The sequence below is a fragment of the Lycium ferocissimum genome, chromosome 7 (genome assembly GCF_029784015.1).
Source record: "Lycium ferocissimum isolate CSIRO_LF1 chromosome 7, AGI_CSIRO_Lferr_CH_V1, whole genome shotgun sequence".
In the NCBI taxonomy this organism is placed as follows: Eukaryota; Viridiplantae; Streptophyta; class Magnoliopsida; order Solanales; family Solanaceae; genus Lycium; species Lycium ferocissimum.
The window spans coordinates 35,301,668-35,328,918 of record NC_081348.1 but is presented as its reverse complement, the minus strand read 5'-3'; the positions used below and the strand labels follow the sequence as shown (position 1 = coordinate 35,328,918).

General features: G+C 35.2%; 4 protein-coding genes and 1 pseudogene across 12 annotated transcripts; 4 read left to right on the top strand and 1 right to left on the bottom strand.

The window, feature by feature from the left end:
• The first annotated feature begins 2,643 nt into the window (after positions 1–2,643).
• LOC132064642 (actin-100) lies at positions 2,644–5,842 on the top strand. The gene is made up of 5 exons (XM_059457703.1): positions 2,644–2,736; positions 3,486–3,552; positions 3,840–4,233; positions 4,687–5,300; positions 5,396–5,842. Exons 2-5 carry the CDS (start codon positions 3,496–3,498, stop codon positions 5,459–5,461), a joined length of 1,131 nt encoding a protein of 376 aa, XP_059313686.1. The 5' UTR covers positions 2,644–2,736; positions 3,486–3,495; the 3' UTR covers positions 5,462–5,842.
• Positions 5,843–6,522: 680 nt separating this feature from the next.
• On the top strand, positions 6,523–11,484 carry LOC132064640 (uncharacterized). 9 transcript variants are annotated; one of them, XM_059457694.1, is made up of 5 exons: positions 6,523–7,536; positions 7,661–7,897; positions 8,048–8,110; positions 9,261–9,442; positions 10,182–11,484. In XM_059457694.1, the coding sequence occupies exons 4-5, from the start codon at positions 9,424–9,426 to the stop codon at positions 11,327–11,329; spliced, it is 1,167 nt and encodes a 388-aa protein (XP_059313677.1). In that variant the 5' UTR covers positions 6,523–7,536; positions 7,661–7,897; positions 8,048–8,110; positions 9,261–9,423; the 3' UTR covers positions 11,330–11,484. The 9 variants fall into 9 exon arrangements, with proteins under 9 accessions (XP_059313677.1, XP_059313676.1, XP_059313684.1 ...); XM_059457693.1 differs by having other exon boundaries at positions 6,523–7,897; positions 9,311–9,442; XM_059457701.1 differs by having other exon boundaries at positions 6,524–7,897; positions 9,311–9,407; positions 10,220–11,484.
• A 716-nt stretch (positions 11,485–12,200) lies between these two features.
• Positions 12,201–14,189, bottom strand: LOC132062766 (uncharacterized). The gene is made up of 2 exons (XM_059455267.1): positions 13,849–14,189; positions 12,201–12,501 (listed from the first exon to the last, which is right to left on the bottom strand). The coding sequence occupies exons 1-2, from the start codon at positions 14,071–14,073 to the stop codon at positions 12,364–12,366; spliced, it is 363 nt and encodes a 120-aa protein (XP_059311250.1). The 5' UTR covers positions 14,074–14,189; the 3' UTR covers positions 12,201–12,363.
• A 1,255-nt stretch (positions 14,190–15,444) lies between these two features.
• On the top strand, positions 15,445–17,713 carry LOC132062765 (WAT1-related protein At1g68170-like; annotated as a pseudogene).
• Positions 17,714–20,403: 2,690 nt separating this feature from the next.
• On the top strand, positions 20,404–23,299 carry LOC132062763 (WAT1-related protein At1g68170-like). Its single transcript, XM_059455266.1, has 7 exons — positions 20,404–20,935; positions 21,133–21,195; positions 21,471–21,587; positions 21,672–21,906; positions 22,265–22,423; positions 22,530–22,681; positions 22,888–23,299. Exons 1-7 carry the CDS (start codon positions 20,733–20,735, stop codon positions 23,129–23,131), a joined length of 1,173 nt encoding a protein of 390 aa, XP_059311249.1. The 5' UTR covers positions 20,404–20,732; the 3' UTR covers positions 23,132–23,299.
• Positions 23,300–27,251: the final 3,952 nt, after the last annotated feature.

Sequence of the window (27,251 nt, the reverse complement as noted above, 5' to 3'; positions counted from 1 at the left end):
ATTTAACTGTCGAAGTGCACATATATTCGATTTCTGGACCAGTATTAAGGTTATATCTCTGGGTGAAAATTTGTAAGTCCACTTCGAAATAATTTTAAATATGCGGAGTACGAAAATTCATATGACTAAAGTTCAAGAATATATGACTGAAATTAAGTCATTTTTGCCTGAACTTCGGCGCACATGAGGCTAAACTTAGCTATTTCACCTGAACTTTAGCCATTCTATAAATCCAGATATATCAAGTTCAGCCATTGTCAAGCCTAACTCCAAATATCACATATTTATAGTTATTTTAAAGTGAATAAACACGTAAAAAGAAAAATTAAAAGTAAATACAAATTAAATAACTTATGTCCAAAATAAAATCTCTGTGATGTTTCCACAGTATCCAAACTATCAAAACATACTGGACCGATAGTCAATGTGTCCAAAAGGAGTTGTTTTAAGGAAAATAACTTCCCCTTATCGTCCGTTTGATAATATGTGATTGTTTTTATTTCCGATAAATTCCTTAAGAAAATTATTCACTCCTACAAAATAAGAAATATTTTTATTAAATTAACCTTAATTAAATGTCATGAAAAAGAAGTACTGTAATAGTTCTTTAATGGTTTTTGGTTATGTAAAATTTTATTTATTTGAATAAGGGTCAAAATGAAAGAAAAGAATAAATGCATTGTTGATTTTGTAAACACCACTTATTTTAAAATAAAATGAAAAAAGTGAAAACACTACTACTTATTATGGAACGGTAAGAGTATTTTATTCACAAAATTCAGTTGGGAAACTTTTAATGTTAAAGATAAATTGATCTTATTCATTCCACCACCATGTTATTGGGACTAATTTTAGAAAACTGCCAAGAAAGCTTTTAAATGGTCGGCTGGCAGGCCAACTAGACCGACCACCGGCCTAAGTTTTGAACCAAATAAGAATGACGTGGAAATTAAGAAGACCACGTCAGTATTCCAGACTGGATGTCGACATTTTGTGGTTGGATTCCATTACCCACCCCTGACCCCATCTATTTCTTTTGTTGAGCTTTCACATCTATTCTTTTTTGTTTTTTTAATGTTTTTATCAAACATAATTTGTGGTTGTCCCAATTAATTAAAGTTGCTCAGTTGGCAATCTTTTGCTTTGTTGAGAATCTTCTAAAGGTGACCTGGACTGCTTAATATCCACCTCATTAATTTGAAAAATTAACTTTGACGACATCATTTTGTTCATGTCTTGATTGTTTGTGGAGTACTAACTAAAGAATAATACTAACGTTTGAAACATTAACATTTACCAGTGTTTGAGGATGCGTTATCGATTTTAAGGAAAAGGGTAAAATCTCTTTTAACTTTTAAGTATGAGAAGAATAATTTTGTCTCCGTTTGAATTTGATCCTTAATATGTTGTTATTGTTAGTGAAATGACTCAAATTTGTCTCTCAACTATGAAAAATAAATAAATTTGCACTTCATTTTGGATTTGATCATGAATATCCTTCCGAGGAGAATACAAAATACTATGAAGTTTTAAATGAGAAAAAGGATACTTTTGAGCCTCTGATTTTTCTCTCTAATTTATTCTTAAAAAATTACTTATGGTCCTACATATTCATGTTTTTAATTTCAACTCCGTAATTTTCGTGTGGGCCAACAAAGACTGAATTAAGCAGCCTAAACATAGTTTAATAGTCTGGTCAACAAATTATAACAGGTTTTACTCTATAATTTTAGAGAAAAAAGAAGGAAAAAACAAAAGCTGAATTAAGCAGCCTAAACATAGTTTATAGTGCGGTCAACAAATAACTATGCGGTTTACCCTATACTCCCTCTTTCCAAATTAACAGTCATTTTAGCTTAAAAATTATCCCAAAATAACTTAAAAAATTGAACTCTAAAATTGATAATTATTTTTCGACAATACCCTTAATAATAAAAATACACAATATTTAGCAGAAAACATATTAAATAGAAATAATTTAATAAATTATACTACCTTATCTATTTGTTTATTTTTTAGTTAGGCATGAAAAAGTTAAAACTACAATTAAAATGGGACAGAGGGAGCTAGTTTACAAGAAAAAGAAAAAGAAAAAGAGAGAGATGACAAGATCCCTTTGCCTGACTTTTAGCCAGCAGCCAAAAACACGGCACATTGTATTTTGGAGCTACTTTCATTTGGATTTCAATTTCATTTATCATAAAGAGTCAAAAATGCCGCTCTATTTTTTCTTTCGGGTAAAGAGTCAAAAATGCCGCTCTATTTTGAAAAAAGGGTTAAATTTGGATAAAAAATATCCTCCCATCATTAATATTTTTAAATATACTCTTGTTTTAACTAGAATTCTTAATATGATTCAATTTCATTTTTAACTTCGCTCCATTTAAATCCGACCCAACTATATAAAAAATCCATCAGCTTATTCCCGGGTATTATATCTGAAGCGATTAGGCACAGGAGCGGATAACTCATATGAGTTTAATTTAGTTGAGTCGGATTTAAATAGAGCGAATTTAAAAATAAAATTGAGTTATATTGGAAATTTAGATTAAGATAAGGGTATACTTGAAAATTTAAACGAACAAAGTCGAGGATATTTTTGAAGCATTGCCCTTTTGTTTCTCCTGCACTTCCACCGCTTTATATACTGAAAACCGCAAATATTCCCTAGTTCATTTTCAAGAACATTCCTTAAGCCCTCTGCTTCTCCTTATTTTCTCCATAATCATTTAACAGGTGCGTTTTGTTGTATGGGTTCTTGACAGTTTTCTTTCTGTTAATCTCATCTCTATGTTCTTTTAAGTTCTTGATTGCTACTTGTTTGATGTCCACAATTCTTATTCTTTATTACTTGGTCCTTTTTCCTGTTCTTGCTTAAATTGTTGACTATTTTGCTTATCATGTTGATTACTGTGCTTACAAGTTAAATTTTAGAGGAGATACTGATCACATATGAAATGTGCAACTAAGATCAAGATCTGTAAATCAATTGGTCATACCAAGTAAACATGTGTGTTTATTTGCAGGATCTCTTGTCCTTTTGATTATCTTTATGTTGCTAAAGTCTATTGAAAGAAAGTTACTATTTTCTTGAGTTTTTTGCTCCCAGAGCAGGGTAGTTCTTAGTTGATCATGGTATTCCAGAAAATTAGCAAGTATCGAATTCCAACTTTGTTTGCGATTGAGCAGTGGCGAAATTAGAAATTTTGATAGGGGCGTTCAATGATACTTTCAAGGTTTAGTATATATGTATGAAAAGCAGCATTTGATCTGTACACACAGAATAATTTCACTGAGGGGTGTTATAATTCTTCTAGTATTAATCAATTCCTTTAGTTTTTACTCTGTGTTCTTTTATTATAGTCCATGCATGCCCTGTCATTTCCTTGCAAGTATATAGAAAAGTCAATTATTTTGCCCATACTTTGTTATGCTTAGCTTGATAAAAGCAGATTCTTTACTGATTCCACCTCGTGCTGTGCCAGGTTTTAAAAGATGGCAGATGAAGATATTCAACCCCTTGTCTGTGATAACGGAACAGGAATGGTTAAGGTTAGTTTGTAAGCTGTTAAGTTTTCCCCTTCAGATGATATTTTAGTTGAAACACGTCTTTTGGTTGTTATCTGAGGGATTTAACTCTTATGGTCACAATTAACTGTAAATTTAGCGTAATAATATAGTTATATTTCAGTTAAAAAAACAAATCTTTTGGTCCCCATTGGCTTGAACCGCTAACATATGCACCCTTGTATTTCAAATCTTATATTCTGGTCCTGATAATTGGGAATATTTGTAATACTATCCTTAATGAATGACTTTTTTGAACTATTTACCTGCAGGCTGGATTTGCTGGTGATGATGCTCCAAGGGCTGTTTTTCCTAGTATTGTCGGTCGACCTCGACACACCGGCGTTATGGTCGGGATGGGTCAAAAAGATGCATATGTTGGTGATGAAGCTCAGTCAAAAAGGGGTATTCTCACCTTAAAGTATCCCATTGAGCATGGAATAGTAAGCAACTGGGACGATATGGAGAAGATTTGGCATCACACCTTTTACAATGAGTTGCGTGTTTCTCCTGAAGAGCACCCTGTGCTGCTTACTGAAGCACCCTTGAACCCCAAGGCCAATAGAGAGAAAATGACACAGATCATGTTTGAGACTTTCAATGTCCCTGCCATGTATGTTGCTATTCAGGCCGTCTTGTCTCTTTATGCCAGTGGCCGTACAACAGGTGCGACATGAGTCTTACCCTCCTTTTACAACCAAAGTTTTGATTAGTAGATTGATTATTTTTAACAGTCAGCATCCGTTGCATGATTGTTTAAGTATTTTTTTAAATGATTCATACATGGAGAGAAGTCTGGTGATCTTGGCTTCATTCCAGCTTTTAATTTTTATGTAGAGATAATTACAGGTCGATGCCTTTCGGTGATCTAATTTACAATTTAAGTACAAATATACATATAATAGACATAATCAGTGTATAGGTTGTATATTTCGGCTAGCGCTAGGAATTACTTTTGGCCGACAGGCCAAAAATGAAAAAAGCCATTTTATATGGTTCTGAATCAGTTCAAATTTGTATCCTCTTTATGGAGATAATGCCTGTGATTGTTGCCATATAATGGTATGCTTTGAATCTTCAAGTTATCCTTTCTAATTATGATTTTGGCCATCTTAACAGGTATTGTACTGGATTCCGGTGATGGTGTCAGTCATACAGTGCCAATTTATGAAGGTTACGCCCTTCCTCATGCCATTCTTCGGTTGGATCTAGCTGGGCGTGACCTAACTGATTGTCTGATGAAAATCCTGACTGAAAGAGGTTATTCATTCACCACTAGTGCTGAGCGGGAAATTGTCCGCGATGTTAAAGAGAAATTAGCATATGTTGCACTTGACTATGAGCAAGAATTGGAGACTGCAAAGAGCAGCTCAGCTGTTGAAAAAACCTACGAGTTACCAGATGGTCAGGTGATTACCATTGGATCAGAGAGGTTCAGATGCCCGGAAGTCTTATTCCAGCCATCACTTGTGGGAATGGAAGCTGCTGGAATCCATGAAACAACTTACAATTCCATCATGAAGTGCGATGTAGATATCAGAAAGGATCTTTATGGAAACATTGTCCTCAGTGGTGGAACAACAATGTTTCCTGGTATTGCTGATCGTATGAGCAAGGAAATTACCGCTCTTGCTCCCAGCAGCATGAAAATCAAGGTAGTGGCGCCTCCTGAACGCAAGTACAGTGTCTGGATTGGAGGCTCTATCTTAGCTTCTCTCAGCACCTTCCAACAGGTAACGCATACCATAACACGTGTAGCACACGTGTATGTATTCATTAAATTTTTAGTTGGGATAGTTGTTGATTTTGTTTCTTTGAACTACTGCAGATGTGGATTACAAAGGGTGAATATGATGAATCCGGCCCTTCCATTGTACACCGGAAATGCTTCTAAGTTAATCGATGAAAGGAGTTCAATCTTCTCATTATCTGCTTCAACAGTTCTAGTCGGAGTTCTGAGCAGGACACTGTTAAAGTTGAATGTTTTGAGTCATAAAGATGAAGATTTACTGTGCAATAATAGGGTGTAAGCTTTAGACCGTACCCTCCTTTTCTTAGTGTCATCTGTGTGTTAATGTTACTCCTGTTTTAGGTATCTAGAGGTGATTTCTTTCCTTCCCCGAGATTTAATTCCATGTTTTTCTGTATTTTTGGTTTTTTTTTTTTTTCGGTGTATATTTGTTATACTGAGGAATGTCAGTTCATGGCTGGCTTTGAAATCTTTGGTATATGGTCTCTATTTTCTCAAGTTTTATACTACGAGAGGATTAACTCAGTAGATATCTCACGCAAGAACAGTTTTTTAATAGTTGTGGCGGAACTAGAATTTTCACTAAGGGCAGCGTTCAAAATATAAAGAAGTTAACACAAGAAGAAGTCAAGGGGATTTAGCATCTACTATGTATATATAAAAATAATGTTAATCTTACGTGGTAATTTTCCGGCGACCCCTAGGTCCGCCACGCAATGAAATATAATCCCGGCATAAAATTACATATAATTAAACTTAAGACAACGTTTAGTTTTATCACAAGCAAAACTCTGTTTGATTAATATAATTTGTTATGTTTCGGATATGAAACTATACAAAACTAATTAGTACTCCAAAGTCCAAATTGTATTACGATATAACTCAGGCAGGCGGTGATCACTTTGTTGAAAAAGAGTAAGAAACACTTGTATCACTTTTACACACCTCTGTTGTCTGTACGCAATTTTCCCAATTTTTTTATTTTTTTTGCCGTGGTTTCCGAGTGTCGCTTTGCGAACCCGACTAGCTGTACCCGCCGGGTCCCGCTGTTTCAAGGCGGGCACCACGGTTAGTTCCACGGGGCCCTGGAGACGCGGCCGGTTTGTAATGCCTCCAGTGGCCCTGCTGGGGCTCGAACTGGTGACCTGAAGGACTTTGTCCTTAGGCCTTTACCAATTGAGCTACCCCTCAGGGTTCCCAATTAAAAGACAAAAAAGAAAAGAAAAGGCGACTGATCAAAATTCCCAGAAGGAGCATAAGTTAAATTTGGGCTCCACGTGTCAAATATTTGTAGCTTTGGTTTGTCCGAGGTCAATTCACAGGGTCCCATTTTTGGGTGTTCACTTCCACCCCAAGTTTTTTAAAATTTGCGCTAATTTTAAGGTTGATATTTTAGGATGTGTGGACACTTGCTCAATCTTTCCATATCTCCTCATTTTACTTTATTTGGAGAAGTATGAAGTATGAACAAACAAGGTCTGTTGTGTGTTCTCAATTCAAAAGGTTCAATTTTTTTATTCAAAATTATGATACAGAATTGTGGGGCTGCAATATTGTCGAGTATTCTTTTGTTTTTTAATGGGGTTTTCCTGTTCTTGAATCAGCAATGTTTCTTTATGCTTACACTAATCAAGATTCTGGTTTTAATCTTTAAGGTTATTTGTGGTTGTCTAGGCTTAAAATGTTCATTCCAAGATGCTGAGAGGTGACTTATTATAGTGGATAGTTCCTTTGTCCTTTAGACATACATTATTCCTCATACATTATTCCACTTGTGTATCAACTTGCTGTTCTTGCTTGAAATGAGGGGTAGGCATTAGAGAAATATGGCAGTAATGATGAGAAATCTAGCGGTTCCTGAGAAAATTCTTTGGCATAATGTATGTGGAGAGTATGGATAGGAGTTGGCATGTTAGCTATGTTACACCACGGCTGTGTTCGACTCCTAGCATTTTATTTAAAATCTATTTTGAAGAATCCATACTCATTCTTACAGTTTTGACACTTGTATGTAGAGGCAAAGAAGATGGTTAAACTTCTAATTTTCTCTGCTTCACACAATGGAGATGCTGCTCCTTGGGACTTCAGCTATATTGGAACTAAGCGTTCCCTAAATTTACCAACAAAAATAGAATTGGGAGACTGTTTCAAAGGCAATGTTCGAAACAAATTGTAAAAGATGTGAAACACTTGGTGTCTAACTGATGTGCTTGGGAGAGGTATTTCTTGTGAAGTTGCTGAACATCCGCCTATTTGGACTCGGCGGAGCCTTCTGATAAATCTATACAAAGATTTTGAGCTCAAAAAAGTTGTTTCACCAGGAACATTTTCGTATCAAAACAGGAATAAATTGCTGGGCTGGTAGGTCAAAAGCAGTGCAACAGATATGAATATCCACTAGAGAAAGGTTTTAATATGCCATGGTTGTCCTGAAAGAGGAAGGAACAAGGGGAAGCACTTGAATTTATGACCCTCCTTGCCTTAAAACTAGATAAGATTTGCCCATTATCATGTGGAGAAGCAGCAATGCGACTCTGAAGGTCAAGCAGATTGAGTATTTGGATCCCAAGGCTGAGATAGGTAATACAGTGCATGAGGGTTGAGAATAAGTTCTCACATTAGTAATTGGTTTAGAAGTCGCTGCACATTCAGATGCCATATGCATGCTTCCTTCTTCATTATCTCCCTTTGTTTGGATATGAACTAACTCGGCTATTTTGGTCTGATCAGATGCACATTAGATTTGCTGTGACCATCTGGGGGTAGAGCTTCAACAGCATGTGCTTTTGAACGGTATGAATGAAGTTTAAGTGCCTAATGTTTTCATGCATGATATAGGATCGTAAAACAAAGCATTCATGCTCTTTGTTTGTTTATCTATTTGATTTCCAGTTACTTATCAAGTTATTGGTTTGTTAAAACGTACTAATTGAGAAGCTGTAGAAGTTACAAGACAAAAACTCAGTCTGGCAGAAAAAGCAGAAACCTTTTAGATGTAATCCTAAGTTCTTCCTTACTATATTTGAATTATCGTCCATCTTCTTCGCTACTATGACCTAAACTCACTACCTGTGCCTCTCTTTCTCTTCCCTCCCCTCTGATTGATTTCTTTTTTCTTTTAAATGGTGATACTTAGTTTCACCCTTTTTTTTCCATTTTAGTGCACCAGAAGATTTCCTGTCCATTCACCATAGGACATCATACACACTATTCAATAAACCATTTGGAGCTTGAAAACCTTTTCCTCACCTCTACACCTCATATCTCTGACAAAGTTATTTTTCCATTTATATCTGTATCTAATAGTACGTCTTAATCATGTTTAGATAAATTTGGGAATAGAAGGTTGAGAAAAGTTAAATTAAGAAATGAAAGAAATTTTGCAGTGGGTATACACAAAAAGAAATTATATGGCAGAAAAAAAAAGGAACGATGGACAGCTAATAAAGGCAATGGCTAGGTTACACACATTGAGAGCCAGTAGGCACTACTTCTTGTCTCTACTAGATTTATCCAAGGGGCGTGCATGCAATATGATATCTTGTTCTATCCAAGCCTTTTTGTCTACTAGGTCAAAGAGATTTGTAATAAGATTGATATTCTATGTTCCGAATTTAGCATTTGCCTTTGTGGTAAATTTAAGTTGAGAACAATTTTATCCACTTGGTTGTGAGTTGATATAAATGTACTCTGCCCTGAAATCATTCTTCAGACAACGTTATCGGGTTTCGAAGTTTATCTTTTTTTTTTTTTGTTGTAGAAAAGAGACTTTAGGGAGAGAATTGTAGGTTGAGGGGCGGAGGAAACTAAGGCTTATATATTGTCCTTAATCAGTATTAAAAAAATTCCCAGAATGTATCTGGCATTTTATTTTTTCAAAATTGCTGCGCTTATAATGCTGCTTATTTGAACTCATAACTCACACTCTCATTTATGGATTTAGTGAGGTGAAGTGTGAAAGCCTTCTCACCACCTGTTGCTTCCATCGTCCAGCTGTCATCAGCAACGCCCCTCGTGTTACAAATCTCGTTTCTATATTAAGTTTTCTTCCTGGGCGATCAAAACAAGGTGTTTCACGAAGCGCTCTCAGGTTAGTTGCCTAATGCATGTGCTTCTTCCTTAGAAGTAAGCAAGAACTTTATTTTTAAAGGCTTTCTAGATTTACTCTCTATTTCTTAGTAAATTCATCTTTCTTCATTGTATCTGCATTGGTATGATGTGCTCGGATCAATTTTTTCCCTTTCTCGTCAGTTCTTCATAACTAGGAATGTTTCTTGTAGTTTGATTGTTTCTATTGAATACCCATCATTTTTTTTTTTTTTTTGAGGGGTAAGTTAATCATAGGAGGAAAGTTTATGTACATTGTGTTATACGTCTCCTAGCCTCAGTACCCCCTTTTCTAGTTGCAGATCTAGTAAAGTCCAGAATCCACTATATTGCATCTTTTTGTATGCATGAAGTTAATCCTGAGAAATTGTATATCCATACTCTGATGAATGAGCAAAATCCTATGATTTGAATTCTTTTTTTTTTTTTGGACTTACTCTATTAATGGAGTCTCCTAGCCTCAGAACCCCCTTTTCTAGCTGCAGATCTAGTATAGTCCAGAATCCACTATTTTGCATATTTGTGTATGCATGAAGTTAATCCTGACAAATTGTATATCCATTCTCTGATGAATGAGCAAAATCCTATGATTTGAATTCTTTTTTGTTTTTTGACTTGCTTCATTAATGGAGATTGATGATTCACATAGCCGACCCCAACTTACTTGTGGTTGAGGTGCAGTTGTGGTTTAAGTTATTAATGTTGCTGCTCTACCAATTGAAACATAGATTCATCTGCTCGCTTTTTATGATTCCAGGATTAAGTGGGCAGCTCGATTTGTTCAATTCAATGCAGGTCGATCACCAACTAGCTGATCACTCTAACCAGGATCCACTGGTTCTTCTTCAGCATGCTTCACAACTGATGTCCTTTGGTATAAGCAACATGGAAGACGTTGACCCAGAAATGCAGTTGGTTGAAGCGTATCGTGAGGGTTTGAATGATGTAAGAGAAGTCTCTGGACATACTGAAGAGAAGCAGCCAGTATATCAACGTATGAGATGGACAGATGAAATGGTTAAGCTTTTGATTACTGCTGTTTCTTATATCAGAGAAGATGCTTTGTCCAACGAGATTTTCATCAAGAAGGGTAAATGGAGGGCGATTTCCTGTGTTATGACTGAAAGAGGTCATCATGCGTCTCCTCAGCAATGTGAGGATAAGTTTAATGATCTGAATAAAAAATTCAAGAGATTGAATGATGTACTTGGGAGAGGCACTGCATGTGATGTCGTGGAGAACCCTGCGCTTCTGAAAACGATGGACCTGTCTTACAATTTGAAAGAGGAAATGAGCAAGCTCATAGGTAGGAAACAATTATTCTACCAAGAAATGTGCTCATACAACAATCGGAATAGATTGTTCCTGCCCCATGATCAGGAAGTTCAGCAATCTGTGTTTTTGGCTGTGAAGGGTCTTTACAAGTATGAGACCAATAGCATGTTGCAGGATTTTCCTTTGAAGAGGAAGATAGGAGAAGGAGAAGAAAGAGTTCCAAATATGGCCCATGCAGATCTGAATTTGGTGCAGGATATGCCTGCAAAGAGGAAAGTAGGAGGAGAAAGAGATTTGAATATGGCCCGTTCATCTCTGAATGGTACCACTACATCAGATCCAAATGTGCTTCATCCTAATTGCAATGGGATTCACGTTTCTATGAACAATGAGGAGAAAGAAATACAGGATGAGCATATTCTCCCTCGCTTACTACAATTGGAAGAACAAAAGCTACAGATTCAGGCCCAAATTCTGGAATTGGAGAAGCAGAGGTTCAAGTACATGAGACTCTGCAGTAAAGAGGAAAAGGAGCTACGACTGATGTTGCTGGATAATGAGGTTATCAAACGTGAGAATCAGCGATTGGTGCTTGAACTCAAGCGTGGTGGAATACAGCCTTCTGACTGAATCATGTACCAGGGCTGCAGTATATGTGGTCTGTACTTTTCCGTCTTGAAGCACCTTCTGTTTAGTTCTCAATGTATATTTTCTCTTCTTGTTCATGTTTTCTATCTTTTGGTGTAGGATGTGCAAACTTTTAATCTCGTCTTTGCTCGGCCTTATGACTGTTCATTACTCTGTTCGCACTTATTCGGGCTACTTTATGTATGATGTGTTTGATACTTCCATTCTGTTTCCTGCTTCTACCTATATAAATGATAACTGGAAACTCCTTTATCCCCAGTGAATTTGTGAAAGGCTGGTTGAGTTATCACAGCCTTTATCACGAGGCACTTATGCTGCATCTAGCTTAATCTTAAATGAAATATTACCAAGAAAAAAAAAGGAATTGCCTTTGGTGCTGGCGTCTAAACTAGTGCTGGTTCTTCTGATGTGGTTGTAGTTTTTTTTTTCGATCTTGCTAAATGCTGCCTGTGATGCTCGACTGGAACTTTGTATTACCTTTCAGAAAATTAGTGGTGGTATTGTAGCTAGAGCTGGCAGAACTTCTCTATGAACTTGTAAATGTTAATCATTCTTTCCTTTCGCTGTTGAGAAATTCGGAAGGCCCTATAGCTACACTTTTGTGGTATGGTTACTATTTAAGTAGTGGGGCAAATGCGCAATCGTTGTTGAGTAATTTTCCTTTACCCGTGCCTTCTAACATTTGAGACCCTTTTCGATGAGAAACCTGACATGGCTTCCTTTCAGAAATTGTTGAACTAAAACATGTTTGACCAGAAAAACTTGTCTCCAAGCAAATTCTTGGCTGTGTGGTTGAAGTTGAAGACTGAAATGCAGGGTGTGTGAACGATGAACAAACAATAGGAAAAGAGTAAAAAGGATGAAGAGAACTCCAATAATAATATGAAATACCAAAGTGCCGTCCACCCAAAAAGTCCAATCAATATGTTTTTGCTACAATTTTTCCTTGACCTAAAGTAAACACAAAAAACATAGGCATTATATTATTGAAGTTGTGCTTGAAACCATGTCTTGGATTAGTCTATGTTGATTTTTTTTTCACCAGCTGGTTGTTTAGCATCAGTTTCATCTGATACCACCTGTGCTGCTTCTGGTTTTTTGTGTGTGGTTTCTGAGCTCTTCTCATCTTTCACTGACTCCTTGGCTGCTTCATTCTGTGCCATTCATTTTCAAAGTATATTCAATATTAGTAACTTCAAACTGAAAATAGTTTTATTTACATTCAGTAATAGTCTTTATGCTATACTCATTAGACACAGAGATCATTTACATTCAACAGCTTAACATTTTTGATACGTACAGCAACTACCGTAATCATAAGGAAGTTGGGGTCATCTATATGAATCTCCAATGTACATTTAATCCAGTCCAAGTTAAATATAATCAAGATAATCATAGTAAAAATAAAATTAGTTTTTCTTTACACTCGAGGTTGTCTATTTTAAAAAAGAAGTACTACTCGAAGCACTGTTAGATTAGGGTACGACATCCATGGACAAAAAAGGTGAATTTTTTGAATCTCAACTTTCATGAGTTAGATTAATATCCGTATTATTGTATATAGATGTTGAAACTAGTTATTGCTTGAAATTTGATTATTATAGTGCTGAATTCCTTTTTAAAATTTTCATGAATTGTCCACTTCTCACTTCAGGCCCTTTAAAAACATTGACCTGAAGAAGCTCCATTTTATTTGCGCGGATTGCCCTTCTTTTGGGGGTGGTCTTTAAATTTTGCCCCTCATATTTGTGGTCTTTAAATTTATGCGCTCATATTCTGGTCTTTAATTTTTGCCTTCGTATTCAACTCGAGCGTTCGCGCAATCGTGGGTTACAGGTTCGAACCCCGCTCAAGCATAAATTAAAAAAAAAAATTGCCGAGGGCAAAGTTTGGGTCGCGTATATGGGATCCATACACTTGTTAAATTACCAAATTTATGCCGGACCGGGATACTCATGCCTTATGGGCAAACTTGGCATAAGTATCTTTCTCCGATAATTTTTAATTCTTAACAAGTTTATCTTAGGTAGGCATCTTTTAATGGAGCAAACTTTTATCACCGGACCGCGCATAAACTTGTGAAGGAATTACCAAAGTTATCGGACTGGAAACATACTTATGTACCAAAATCGCCCATAAGGCATAAGTATGCCGGATCCGGCATAACTTTAGTAATTCCTTCACAAGTATATGCTTGTGGGGGCATAGCGAAATTTAAATTCTGTCTTGCGAATTTTTTTTAAAATTTTAACTGTGTGGGGGTTCGAATCTGAAATCTATGAGTTTTAGCCGAAGGGCAAAATTTAAAGATTTCAGGGGCAAAATTTAAAGACCACCCAAAAGAAGGGCAATGCGCAAGAAGCTCATCCCTCTTTCTTTCGAGAAGGCACTTCGCTTCACTCTCCTTGATGAAATCTAAGTTTGCTGTTATATATGATTATATTCATCAGTCATTATCATCAAAAAAAATAAAAAATAAAAATATATATATATAGTTATACCTCAGTGAGCAATGATCCAAGAGAATTGGAATTGTCAATATCCCCACTCACCTTCTCATCATCCACCTTCTTTTCTCCATCTTCTCCATTAACCTGCTTGTCGACGGTCGTCACCTCCGTGGTGACGGTGGTGGTGGTGGTCTCCTCCTCCTTTGGTTGCTCCGGTAGAGGGGCTGCTGCGGCGTCAGCCTTTATGTCCTTTGGTGCACTAGCACAAGCTCCCATTTTCTTTATTTTTTGGAGGGGAGAAGAAATTTGAAAGGACTCTTTATGTTCCTCTCACAAACTCAAATATAATATGCGGATTCGTTGGAGAAAGGAAGGTGGGAAATATATATAATGACTGCAAATGATGAATATTCTTTGCTCCAAATACGAATAATATATACATATGGGGAAAATGAAGTTATGTATTTGAGGTAATTCCGGTTTTCTATCTCAGTCAAAGAGAGTTTTAAGGAAAGTAAATGTTCAATTTATGGAATGTTATCAATCACAATCACAAAAAAGATTGGCTCTTATTTCCGTGACCTCATTTTTGGTCATGCAAAATTGGAAATGCGTGTATATACTTAACAAAATAGAATTATTATTAAACAATTGTGCATATAAGAATGTTCTACACTGTGCTTTGTAATGACATGCATAATACATAAATTGATCTGACAAGTTTGGCATTATATCGTTAGTATTACAAATTGAAAACGGACTTGTAAGCCAATATTGGCATTATAAACGAAGTGACAAACAATTCAGGCTCCGAGATGATAGTAATATTTTCGTCCAGGATTAGGTTATATGATTATGTTTAATTTAACTTATATTTCTTCTATTTAGTAAAATTACTCAAGCTTTATAGCCTGTTTGGCCAAACAACAACAACATACTCAATGTAATCCCACAAGTGGGGTACGTATGGGAAGAGTAGGATTTACGCAGACCTTACCTCTACCTTTGCGGGGGTAGAGAGGCTGTTTCCGATAGATTGGCCAAATTTTTAAAATCAGATTATTTTGAAAAGTGTTTTTTTCTAAAAACGCTTTTTAAAACAGTACTTTTGGTAAAAAAAACAGTTTGTGTTTGACGAATCAATTAAAAAAGCACTTAAGTGGATGTCTGCCACTGATTTTAAATGATTTCTCGTTAAAAATAACACTTACAATCAATCTTATATGGGAAGTCATTTCATAATGAATAAATTTGTTGTTGTTGGATTACACTTGTGAGATTACACTCGTGGAATTATCCTGAGTATGTTGTTTGTTTGGTATTTCATAATGAACAAATTTGAGGAATAGATTAATAAAATCTACGTCGCAAAACAGAATTTGGACTGGCCTTGACTTCTTTACTTACCCTGTGTGTGAGGTCTTGCATGATTCCATTCGGGTAAAACTGATGCGAGGTTTTGCATGATTTCATTCGGGTAAAACTGAGTAACACTATAAATACAGACAGTTGTGAAAACATAGCTTATCTCCATGTATGTACTCTTTACTTTTCCCATTAAGAAACCTTTCATCTTCCAAAACAAAACAAAAAATTGTTTGTTGTGTTCTTGAAAGAGGGAAGGAGTAGAGAAGATCAATGGCTAGCATGGAAAATTTATGCAACGTGGTGCATGGAATGAGGCCGCTTCTGCTTATGGTTATGGGGCAAATGATATCGGCAGGCATGAATTTTGTGTTCAAACTTGCAACTAGCGATGGGATGAATTTTAGCATTTTGACCTTTTATCGGTCCCTCTTCGCTTCTGTTTTCATGGTCCCTTTAGCATTCTTCATTGAAAGGTCCAATCATTAATTGAAAAACTCTGAATTTATTTGGGAATAAACATGGATTTGTCTATGTATTTAGCTAGGTAGAGTTGTCTAATGTGTGATATAGATTCTTGGAGGCATATGAAATTTATGCTTGCTTTCTTGGAATGAAGGGGGAAAACCCTGTGGAAATCTAATTGAGTTTCTTACTAATGGTTCTAATTTTTCTTGTTTCAGGGGAAAAAGATCCAAGCTAACAAAGATGGTTTTATTCCAAGGATTTCTGTGTGGTCTACTTGGGCAAGTTGTTCTATCTCGTTTTTTTTTTTTTTTAGTTTTTGTTTTAACTCTTCTATTGGTTTCTTCTTTAAGTTGATGCACCTACTTCTCAGTCTAGTTCAAGAATGACACCGTGCTTGTTCATAGGTTTCTTGATCTTTTAGTTGATGCTTCATTTCTAAAAAGTGCTAAACTCTTATTGAAAATTATGTATAGTGACGGTTTTTGTATGTTAAGAAATTATAGTGAAAGTGGGGTTTTTGTTGCAGGGGATCAGTAGGTCAAAACATGTACCTGCAAAGCTTGGTCTACACATCACCAACTTTTGTCACAGCTATGTTTAATCTCATCCCTGCCATGACCTTTATTGTTGCCATCATATTGAGGTATTTTTGCAAGGATCGTCGAGTTTAGTTTCATATTAATTTCAAACAAATGAGGCAGTATTATATAGTCTGTATTGTCCAGGTTAGAGAGGTTGGGTTGGAATTCAGCAGCAGGTAAAGCAAAGGTATTTGGGACGATCGTTTGCATCAGTGGAGCGATGCTCCTATCATTCTACAAAGGGCCAGAGATAAATATGGGGAAAAAGTAAGCCTTTACTAGGTGCCCTTCTTGCCCTAGCTGGTTGTACTTGCTATGCACTATTGTTGATTGTTCAGGTGAGTTACCGATGTACATTGATCCTTTGGGACTGTCTTTTATATTACTCTGTAGGTAGCCGGTGAAATAGTCGAGGCACGCAGAAGCTGGCCTGAACACCATCGTTATAAAAACGAAACTGTGATAAGTTAACAATAGTTCAAAATGTGTTACAACAATATAGAAGGAATGTAATAATTCAGTAAATACCAAAATTTCAAGGTATCTATATTTAGTAAAAGATGAAGCTTCCAAAACAATATTCTTACCAACCTGAGTGTTTCTGTATACACAGGCTAAGGCGGCTAAGCGATATCCATGTCCTTACTCATTCACCGCTCTATTGAATGTAATGGCAGCAGTTCAATGTTTTGTTGTTGCAGTAGTTGTGGAAAGAGACTGGAATGAATGGAAATTGGGGTGGAACATTAGACTTCTTGCTTCAGCCTATGCGGTATGTGCTAATGAGAATAAATTATTTCTTTTCTTCGTAAGAACTCATAGTTAAAATTGAAATTGAAGTTAAGAATTCAATCGTCTCACGCTGTTGAAGTAGTGTTTCAGGGGATTTTTTTGTTCTGGAGTACTGTATACCATCATAGCATGGGTTGTCCGGATGAAAGGCCCGGTATATGTATCCGTTTTCAACCCTTTGATGCTTATTATGGCGGCAATTACTGGATACTTGTTCTTGGAAGAAAAGTTGTTCCTCGGAAGGTATGAGACTGAGGATAGCTAGCATCGCAAGAAATCTTTATTTTCCCGTTTCCTACACATTTTTAGTCACTTCTAGCCATGAAAGAATAAAGACTAAGAAATACCAAATGAGCAAGTTGAAATTGTAATGCCTCGATACGAAAGTCTAACGAGTTTGTTCTGATGTTGTGCACTGCAGCATCCTTGGATCAATTGTGATAGTGTGTGGACTATATGTTGTCCTGTGGGGAAAAGATAAAGAAATCAAGAAACTCAGCCAGTTGGTGCCGGATAAAGAAGAGATTGACATAAATTCCTCGTCACGTAAAGACAGTAGCCATGATGGTAGCAGCAAAAGGGAGGAAAAAGAAGAAGAAGAACAAGAAGAGAATGTATCATCAAGAAAGACATTTATTCTTTAGGCCAAATACATGCGCGGCCTCTAAACTTGTTCAATTTTTTCATTTAGATACTTGAACTCAAGCTAGTACCTAAACTACCCTAAATGTGTACCAATTAGACACATTTTGCTGACATGGCACATGTGTGCTATTTCACTCTCTTTGAGCACGGTTAACTTTTTTTGTTATTATTATTATTTTTCTGTTTCTCTTTTCTCATTTTTTTCCTTTCCTCTTGTTTTGCTTGAAGATCGACCATCCCGCCGGAAATTTCCATGGCCGGCACAAGTACACTTCTTTACCGGAACACCAACGTCAAGAACACTCGCAAAAAACCCTCAAATTTGGTTTCTCAATTAAAGCACCACCATAACCAGCTGCAATTTTCTCAAAAAAAATTGAGGAGCAATAATCTAAGATTGGTTTCCTCAACAGGTTTGAATCACTTGCCAGAAGTGAAAAATTTCAGTTTTCTTAAATTCTCCTTCTTTATTATTACTTGTCACTACCAAACCAACAGAAAGTAATCATTTAAACTTACATGATTTCTCAGGTTCTCCAAGAAAATTATTTCTTAATGGTTGCTTTCTTAATTCTCTTTAAAAGTGCCGTTTTAGCTCCTCTTGCAGCAGGTAGTTTCTGGTGAAAATTTCATCTGGGTTTTTTTCTAAAATCAAGCCACGATCTTAACATTTTCTTTTATCTTGATGCATTACAGAGAGTGGATTGAATATTTTGAGGAACAGAGCATTTTATTTATCCCCCTCAAATTTTGTTTTAATTTTTTTCCTTATTAAGTGGCACCAAAAGCTACATGTCGTTATCTCATTGGTATTTTTTTGCCACATCGTCAGCGTGTGAAATGCACCCATTTTGTTTTTTGATTGTCCCAGCAAAATGTGTTTAATTGGTACACTTTTAGGGGAATTTAGGTGTTTAACAGGTACCAGTTTAAGTTTAAGTGAGTAAATGAAAAGTTGGACAAATTTAGGGAGTCACATATGTATTTGGCCTATTCTTTGTGATGGCCGATAGAGGCGCAGTTTATAAAGCTGCAGTGTTCAACATTAGAACAAACTAGCAGAAGTTTTGTATCGACTGTACATGCTAGCACTAGCAATGAACTAGCCATTTTGATCATCGAATTATTTCTTAGTCTTTTTCATTTTTGCCGAGAAGTGACAAAAATGTATGATGAAAAGGAAAAGAACAAGTTCTCTTAATGATGCTAGGCCTCACTAAGAAAACACATATCTTCCCAACTGAAAAATTGATGTACGCAGACGATTGAAATGAAATTCTACATCTTTTCAATCGTAAAGAAATGTGACATCATCGTTACATTCTTTGATTCTGAATTTACATTTCATTCAACTACGCGTTCAAGATGACAAAGAAGATGAAATTCAGAAGCACGTTGTGACAAAAAATTGTATCATTGAACTAATTATAGAATAAACGTTAATTCGATTATTTTAGTGCTCAATTCATGTATATATGATGTTTCTAAAATTTTCATGAATTGTGCACTTCACTTCTAGCTTCAAGCCCATTAAATACATTGACCTGGAGAATATATATACAAATGATTATATTCATCCGTCATTATAATTCAGCAATGATCCAAGAGAATTATATTACGGAGTGGTGCACATAAGAATGTTGTACACTGTGCTTCGCAATAAGATGCATATTACTTAATACATCAATTGATCTGATAATTTGGCATTATCGTTACTATTGTAGTATTACAAAATTGAAAATAGACTTGCAAACCATTGGCATTATTGTTACGAAGAGACGAATAGTATAGGTTCCTTGATAATAATATTTTCCCCAATGATTAGGTTATATGATAATGTTTAATTTAACTTATATTTCTTGTATTTAAATTATATAGGCTTTAATCTAGTAGTAAGAACGTAAAGGTTCTAATGATGTTGCAGATAAGAATTTGGTATTTCAGTAGAAAAAGGATAGAAGAGCAAATTCATTTTCCATTAAGTTTTAGACCATGATTCTCAGTTTAAAGAAAGCACACTTACAATCAATCTTATGTTGAAAATTATTTCATGATGAATATAGTTGAGGAATAAATCAAAAAAAAAAAAAATTGGGAAAATACATAAGTTGCTCCTTAAACTTCTCCCGACTGCTCTGTTCCACACTCTAACTTTACGGGTAATTTTTTATCCCCCTATTTTTGTCCGAAGTGAATTTAATACCCCTAAGATGTGACCTAACAGAAAATGTGTTATCAATTGCCCAAAAGCAAGTGAAAGAATTAAAAAAAAAAAAAAAAAAAACTAAAAGCAGCCCGAATTAAACACTTGTCATCTTCTTATTGGATGATATAATATTAATTGTGCTTAGTTAGTTTTTTAAAAATATGTTTCATTTTAGATTTTCTTTCTTTTTTCCTTTTTCCTTTTTCATTTTCCCCCTCTTTCTTGTTTGTCTGCAGAAGATTGGTTCTGCATTTTTAAGAGGGTAGTAAATTCAATTCGGATAGAAATAGGAGGGTAAGAATTTACCCCTAAAGTTAGAGTGGGTAACTTAATCGTCAGGACAAATTTAGGAGGCAACTTAATTATGTATTTTCCCATAAAAATTACTTGCAAAACAGAATTTGGACTGGCCTTGACTTCTGTACTTACATTAATCTCTCCCTTTTCCACCTGTGTGTGAGGTCATGCATGATTTCATTCGGGTAAAAAGGAGTAAAACTATAAATACGACAGTTGTGTAGATGCGTATCCATCATTATATCTCCATACATGTGTATTCTTTTTTCTGCCTTCTTTTTTGCTACTTTCTCGTGATTTTCTAACTAGAACAATTTCCACCAATCCCTCAAAAGCCAAAAATCTCTTCTAATCATTTTTCTTAAAATCTTTGAATCTTTTGATTTTCATCCTGTAGCCGATCTATCTGCATGCAAAACAAGAACGTAAGAAGAAAAGGAGGAAGGTTATAAAATTAAACCCTCCTTTTCTTTCTTGCTTTCTTGGTTTTGTCTATTCCTCTTCAAGAAACCATTCATCTTCCAAAAGAATTTTTTTTTTGTTGTTGGATTCTTGAAAGAGGGAAGGAGCAGAGAAGATTAATGGGTAGCATGGAAAATTTATGCAACGTGGTGCATGGAATGAGGCCACTTTTGCTTATGATTCTTGGGCAAATTATAGTTGCAGGAATGAATTTTGTGTTCAAACTTGCAACCAGCGATGGGATGAATTTTAGCATTTTGATCTTTTATCGGTCTCTCTTCGCCTCGGTGTTCATGGTCCCTTTAGCATTCTTCATTGAAAGGTCCAATCATTAATTCAAAAACTTTGTATTTATTGGGGATTAAAACATGGATTTGTCTATCTAACTAGCTAGGTAGAGTTGTCTGATGTCTAATATTGATTCTTGGAGGTATGTTTGCTTTCTTGGAATGAAGGGCAAACATATATGGAAGTCTCATTGAACTTTTTCTTACAAATGGTTCTAATTTCTTGTTTCAGGGGAAAAAGAGCCAAGCTAACAAAGATGGTTTTATTCCAAGGATTTCTGTGTGGTCTACTGGGGCAAGTTGTTCTATCTTCTTTTTTTTTTTTTTTTTTATTATTATTATTATTTTTTTATTTTTTTTTTGTACTCTTCTATTGCTTTCTTCTTTAAGTTCATGCACCAGCTTCTTAGTCTAGTTCAAGAATGAAACAGTGTTTGGTATAGGTTTCTTGATGTTTGTCGATGCTTCATTTCTAACAAGTCCTAAACACTCTCTGAAACTTATGTACCGTAAAAGATTTTTGTAGGCAATTTGATAAGAAATTATAGTGAAAGGGGTTTTTTGTTGCAGGGGATCTTTAGGACAAAACATGTACCTGCAAAGTTTGGTTTATACATCACCAACTTTTGTCTCAGCAATGTTCAATCTCATCCCTGCCATGACCTTTATTGTTGCAATCATATTGAGGTATTTTTGCGAGGATCGTCGAGTTTAGTTTCGTTATTTTTTTTAAAAAAAAAGAGGTGGTAATATATATTCTGTATTGTCCAGGTTAGAGAGGTTAGGTTGGAATTCACCAGCAGGTAAAGCAAAGGTATTTGGGACGATCATTTGCATCAGCGGAGCTATGCTCCTATCATTCTACAAAGGGCCTGATATAAATATGGGGAAAACAAACATAAACTTGTTGCATTCAACACACCATAAGGTTGAAAGTAAACCTTTGCTAGGTGCCTTTCTTGCCCTAGCTGGCTGTACTTGCTATGCAGTATTATTGATTGTTCAGGTGAGTTACTGATGAACAATGATGCTTGGAAGTTGGAACTGTCTGTTATATTACTCTGTCTTATTTCATGTGTAATACGTAGTTGTAGAAAGCGTTTTGTAACGTTTTAAAGTTATAGATGTTCATCTAGCATTTAAGATAAGTTTTGTGCTGGTGGAATAGTCGAGGCATGCGGAAGCTGGATAAGTAAACCATTGTTCAAAATGAGCTACAATGATATAGTAGGGATGTAGTAATTCAGTAAATACCAAAAAATGCATTTTAATCAAGTAAAGCTATACCTGTTATTCTCTATTTAGTTAAAACTGAAGCTTCCAAAACAATATTTTTACCAATCTATGTGTTTCTGTATGTACAGGCTAAGGCGGCTAAGCGATATCCATGTCCTTACACATTCACCGCTCTACTGAATGTAATGGCAGCAATTCAGTGTTTTGTTGTTGCAGTAGCTGTAGAAAGAGACTGGAATGAATGGAAATTGGGTTGGAACATTAGACTTCTTGCTGCAGCATATACGGTATGTGCTAAAAAGAATAAATCATTTCTTTTCTTTGTAAGAACTCGTTAAAATTGAAATTGAAGGTGAAGGATGATCTTCTCACACTGTTGAAGTTGTATTTCAGGGGATTTTTTGTTCTGGAGTAATGTATACCATCATTGCATGGGTTGTCCGGATGAAAGGCCCGGTATATGTATCTGTTTTTAACCCTTTGATGCTTATTATGGTTGCAATTACTGGATACTTGTTCTTGGGAGAGAAGTTGTTCCTTGGAAGGTATGTGCTTTAAAATCTTGTTTTTTCCCTTTCCTACACAATTTTTCAGTCACTTCTAGCCAAAAAAAAAAAAAATTGAAAAGACCACAAAATACTGACTGAGCAAGATGAAAAATGTAATCATGCCTATTGCCTAGCTAGTTCTAGCATGTTTATATAATCGATACGAAAGTCTAACGAGTTTGCTCTAATGGAGTGCACTACAGCATCCTTGGATCAATCGTCATAGTGTGTGGACTATACGTTGTCTTGTGGGGAAAAGATAAAGAAATCAAGAAACTCAGCCAGTTGGTGCCAGATAAAGAAGAGATTGACATAAAATCTTCGTCACTTAAAGGCAGTAGCCATGGCGGTAGCTGTAAAAGGGAGGAAAAAGAAGAACAAGAAGAGAATAAGAGGGATTCCCAGGTTGGTTCTGAAATATTAGGAGGTGTTTACATTTATCACTAGAAGATGAAGGACTATATGTATCATCAAGAAACACCATTTATTCTGTATGATGGCCGATAGAGGCGCGGTTTATAAAGCTGCAGTTTTCAACATTAGAACAAACTAGCTAAAGTTTTGTATCGACTGTACATGCTATCACTAGCAATGAACTAGCCATTTTGATCATCGTATTATTTCTTAGTCTTTTTCTTTTTCCTTTTTGCCGAGAAGTGACAAAAATGTATGTATCCTCGTTGAGGATTTTTGATGCATATACTAACCTCTCGAGGAAAAGAACAAATTTTCTTCTGATCTTTGGATTTTGAATTTCAATTTCATTCAACTGCGTGTTCAAGTTGACAAAGAAGATGAAATTCAGAAGCACGTTTTGATGAAAATGTATCATCAACTAAATATAGAATAGATGTCATATCTCTTTGTATTGACAAGAACACAAAACCAAAGGGGGAAAAGTGGTAGCTATGGGATTGATTATAATTCAGCTATAAACAACATTGAAGACATGATGATATTGGCTGAGACAAAAGTTGATGTGTATACCAAGTTATGCAGGTACATGTTTGTCTAATGATAGAACCTGCCGTGCAAATAATCCACAGATAATTCCTTCAAATGAAAAAAAGCATCAATAGACAGATCAAGAAAACTATAAGTAAGACGTTTTTATACTTGAAATGGACTTTGCAGAACTATATTTGCTAATTTATAGACCAGATATAGGGCCGTTTTAGCATTTTTGAGACACAATTCGTAAGTCGGGACTATCCTAATCTTTACTTTCTATCATATTCTAGATTATTAATTCATTAATATTAGCAGAGTGATCAACCTAATCGGTTTGCAGCTACAGTAATAATGGACATTGCCAAAGCAAGTTATTGCTGTTGAAGAAAAATATAGTAGTTTCTTTTCTACTATAATATAAAGGAAAAACATCACTGAATACCCTAAAATATAAAATATTTACCCGCCCCATGCCCCTTTTAAAGTAATTTCGCTTCTACCCCCACCGGTTGAAAATATTTACCCACCCGACATACCCCTCGGCCAAACCCCTTCCTCAACGATACCATCGCAGTATATTTATATATCACGATGGTATCATGGAGGACTAATAGAAGGACTGAAATAGTCCTCCATGATACCATCTCAGTATGTTTATATATCATGATGGTACCATGATCCTGAGAAGTGTCTCATTGAAAGACTAAAGCAGTCCTTCATGATACCATCATGATATATGTATATAAGATGATGGTATCATAGAGGTTTTTTTTCGAGAAAAGTGTGTCTTTTTGAATAAGTGAACATGATCATCCATAATACCATTTCAGTATATTAATGATGGTATCATGGAGGATTAAGAGAAGGACTGGAGTATCTTTCAGGATGTATCATGGAGGACTAAGAGGAGGACTGAAGTATGTTCTATGATACCATCTCAGTATATTTATATACCATGTTTTTTTATCATAATCTCGGATAAATATTTTTGATTTTTTCTAAGGGTACGAAAGTAATGAGGATATGGACGGGTAATTATTTTGATTTGAGGGGACATGCGATCTTTCCCTTAATATAAATGTAGCTGGACCTGCTGTAAATGATACAACCTGCTATAGGGCCATAACTATGGAGGCCCAAAATGTTAGTTTGACTCCGGCCCAAATATACGATCCAGCACCAGCAAGGTAGCTTCATATTTTTGCACGGATATACTGACACGGACTGGTATTTAATTTTTGGCCTACTGGTTATTTAATGAATATCCTGATATGTTTCGCGCAGCATAATTTATGTAATATTTTTATATTTGAAAAGAAATTGAACTTTTGCCTCGCTAGGCAAAAGTTATGTCAGAATTAATTTGTGCAACATAAATTGTGTAGTATTTTTCAGATCATGTTGGGTGTTGAAAGTTTTGCCTTTACCGGCATAACTTATGTAGATGTGATGTTACATAAAACTAACTTAAACTATGCAGAGCGAAATCTAAATTTATGACTTTTTTCAGATTATGTTGAATGTCGAAAATTTTGTCTTGTCAAGCATAACTTGTGGGATGTTATGATACATATGCCGAAGCTAAACGCACAGTCACACACTATGCCAGCCGAAATCTAGTTTATCTTAGCGCCAAAAGTGTTGAAGGAAAAAAAATTAAAAATTACAAATTTAAGGGACAAATATTAAAGACCACCCCATTTGTGCGAATAACGCATAGCTTCCAATCTCAGCATCTAGACATCTATCTTCTTCTCCTATTCCTCTTTTTCTTGTTCTTTTTTTTTTTTTCTTTTCTTTTCCCTGAAGTGAGTAAGTTGGACATTTCTCTAACTTGGTTATGAGAAGAAATATCTCTTACGAAAATATTGTTTCTTAATTTAACTATCTTACTGTGTTTAATTACGTTGAAGCGATAAAATTGCTTTTCTAAAGAAAAAGCATCCTCTACTAAATGGGTGATACGTGATGACTGACTTCATTGATGATGGAAGTCTTTTCTTCTACAACTTTAACTCTTTGGGTGTGTTAGGTATGAAAGGAAACGTTTTTCCAAAAAGAAAATGATTTTCTTATTGATTTATTTGATGTTTGATAAGTAAACAAAAATATTATTTAAAGAGTATTTATAGATAATTTAGTCATTCGCTAATGAAGGGAAGAGTGGTGGGCTTGATTTAGGGTTGGGGGAGCGGGCCTGGGATTTTGAGAAGATAATCAGCACATGATTCTACTTACGGTACTTGTTTTTTTCTATTCCCGTTAAAAAAAGTTATTTTATTATTTTTAAAGAACTTAATTTTCTAGAGAAAATATTTTATAAAACATTTTGATCAATCAAATATGAAAATCTACCAAACACGTCTCACTTACTTCAGGTAACATATTCACAGTATGTTATGCTCAAAATTATTACGTATTAAACACTATGCAGACTCATCTTTCACACTGCTCCAATATTTTTGTACGAACATTAACTCAATGAAACACCTAAAATTCTGAAATTAATATTCTAAAGTGACATTTTTTAAAAAACACTACTACCATATCTTATCCTCCGTGTTATGTCATTACTCCATCATTTATTATATGCACCTACCTTGATTTCCAATCAAACACCAGGAAGGATCACAAAAATACTTCCCCAAGATTATTCTTCTCCTTAAAAACCGATTAATACGAAAAACTTTACTAACTATTGTAAAATGATAATCAAGATCCGTGGATGAGTTTGTTGTGAATGAAGTTTTACTAGTTCTTGTTTCAACTTCTCTTTTTAATTTCACCTTCCCTTTAAAATAAGGTTCTTGGCTCAAAATTGTTCAGTTTCATACATTTATATAGAGCTACATAATCAGCTTTCTTGAAGATCAGATTTATAAAAGGTCAAAATACAGCTAACTAAGTTTGACTATGGAAGATCCAATCTAGTTCATTATAAATATAATTAAAATAAGACAAAAAGTTTGTTATTCCGGTCAAAGTATATTTAAATGGTCCAAATTAGTCTAATCTGAATGAAAGATAATAGTAGTAATATATCTCTGCCACTACGGCACTAATAAAAGGGATATATGAATATCTACCGACAGTATTCTCTTCACACACGATAAAACTAAAAAGCACAGAGAAAAACAGAAAAGTAAGAGCAAAATCATGGAGAAAAAGAAAACGATGACACTGGAAGCTATGGCTATGGTGCTCATCATCCTTTTATCGACCAACATGGACATCGTCGATGCTCAAGGCGTCAATTGCTATGACTCTTGTAACAGCTAACGCGATTGGTGAATGAGATTTCATCGAAGTGAGTTCAATTACGACGTAATAAATGAGGATCATTGGTGATAACCAATAGTTTAAGCAGCGTTAAGCAGAACAATCCCCCCCCCCCCCCCCATCCCCCACCCCTTTTTTTTTTTTTTGGTTAATAATGTAATCTCAAAATAGACTTATTTTAAACTCTACCCTCAATTTTTTTAAAACAACTTGAGAAAAAAAAAATTACAAAGAACCTATTACTCTTTTTTTTTTTTTTTTTTTTTTAAGAAAAACTATCTAATTAAAAGAGTTTTACTTCAACAAGAATTAAAAAATCTATTAACTCTATGTAATT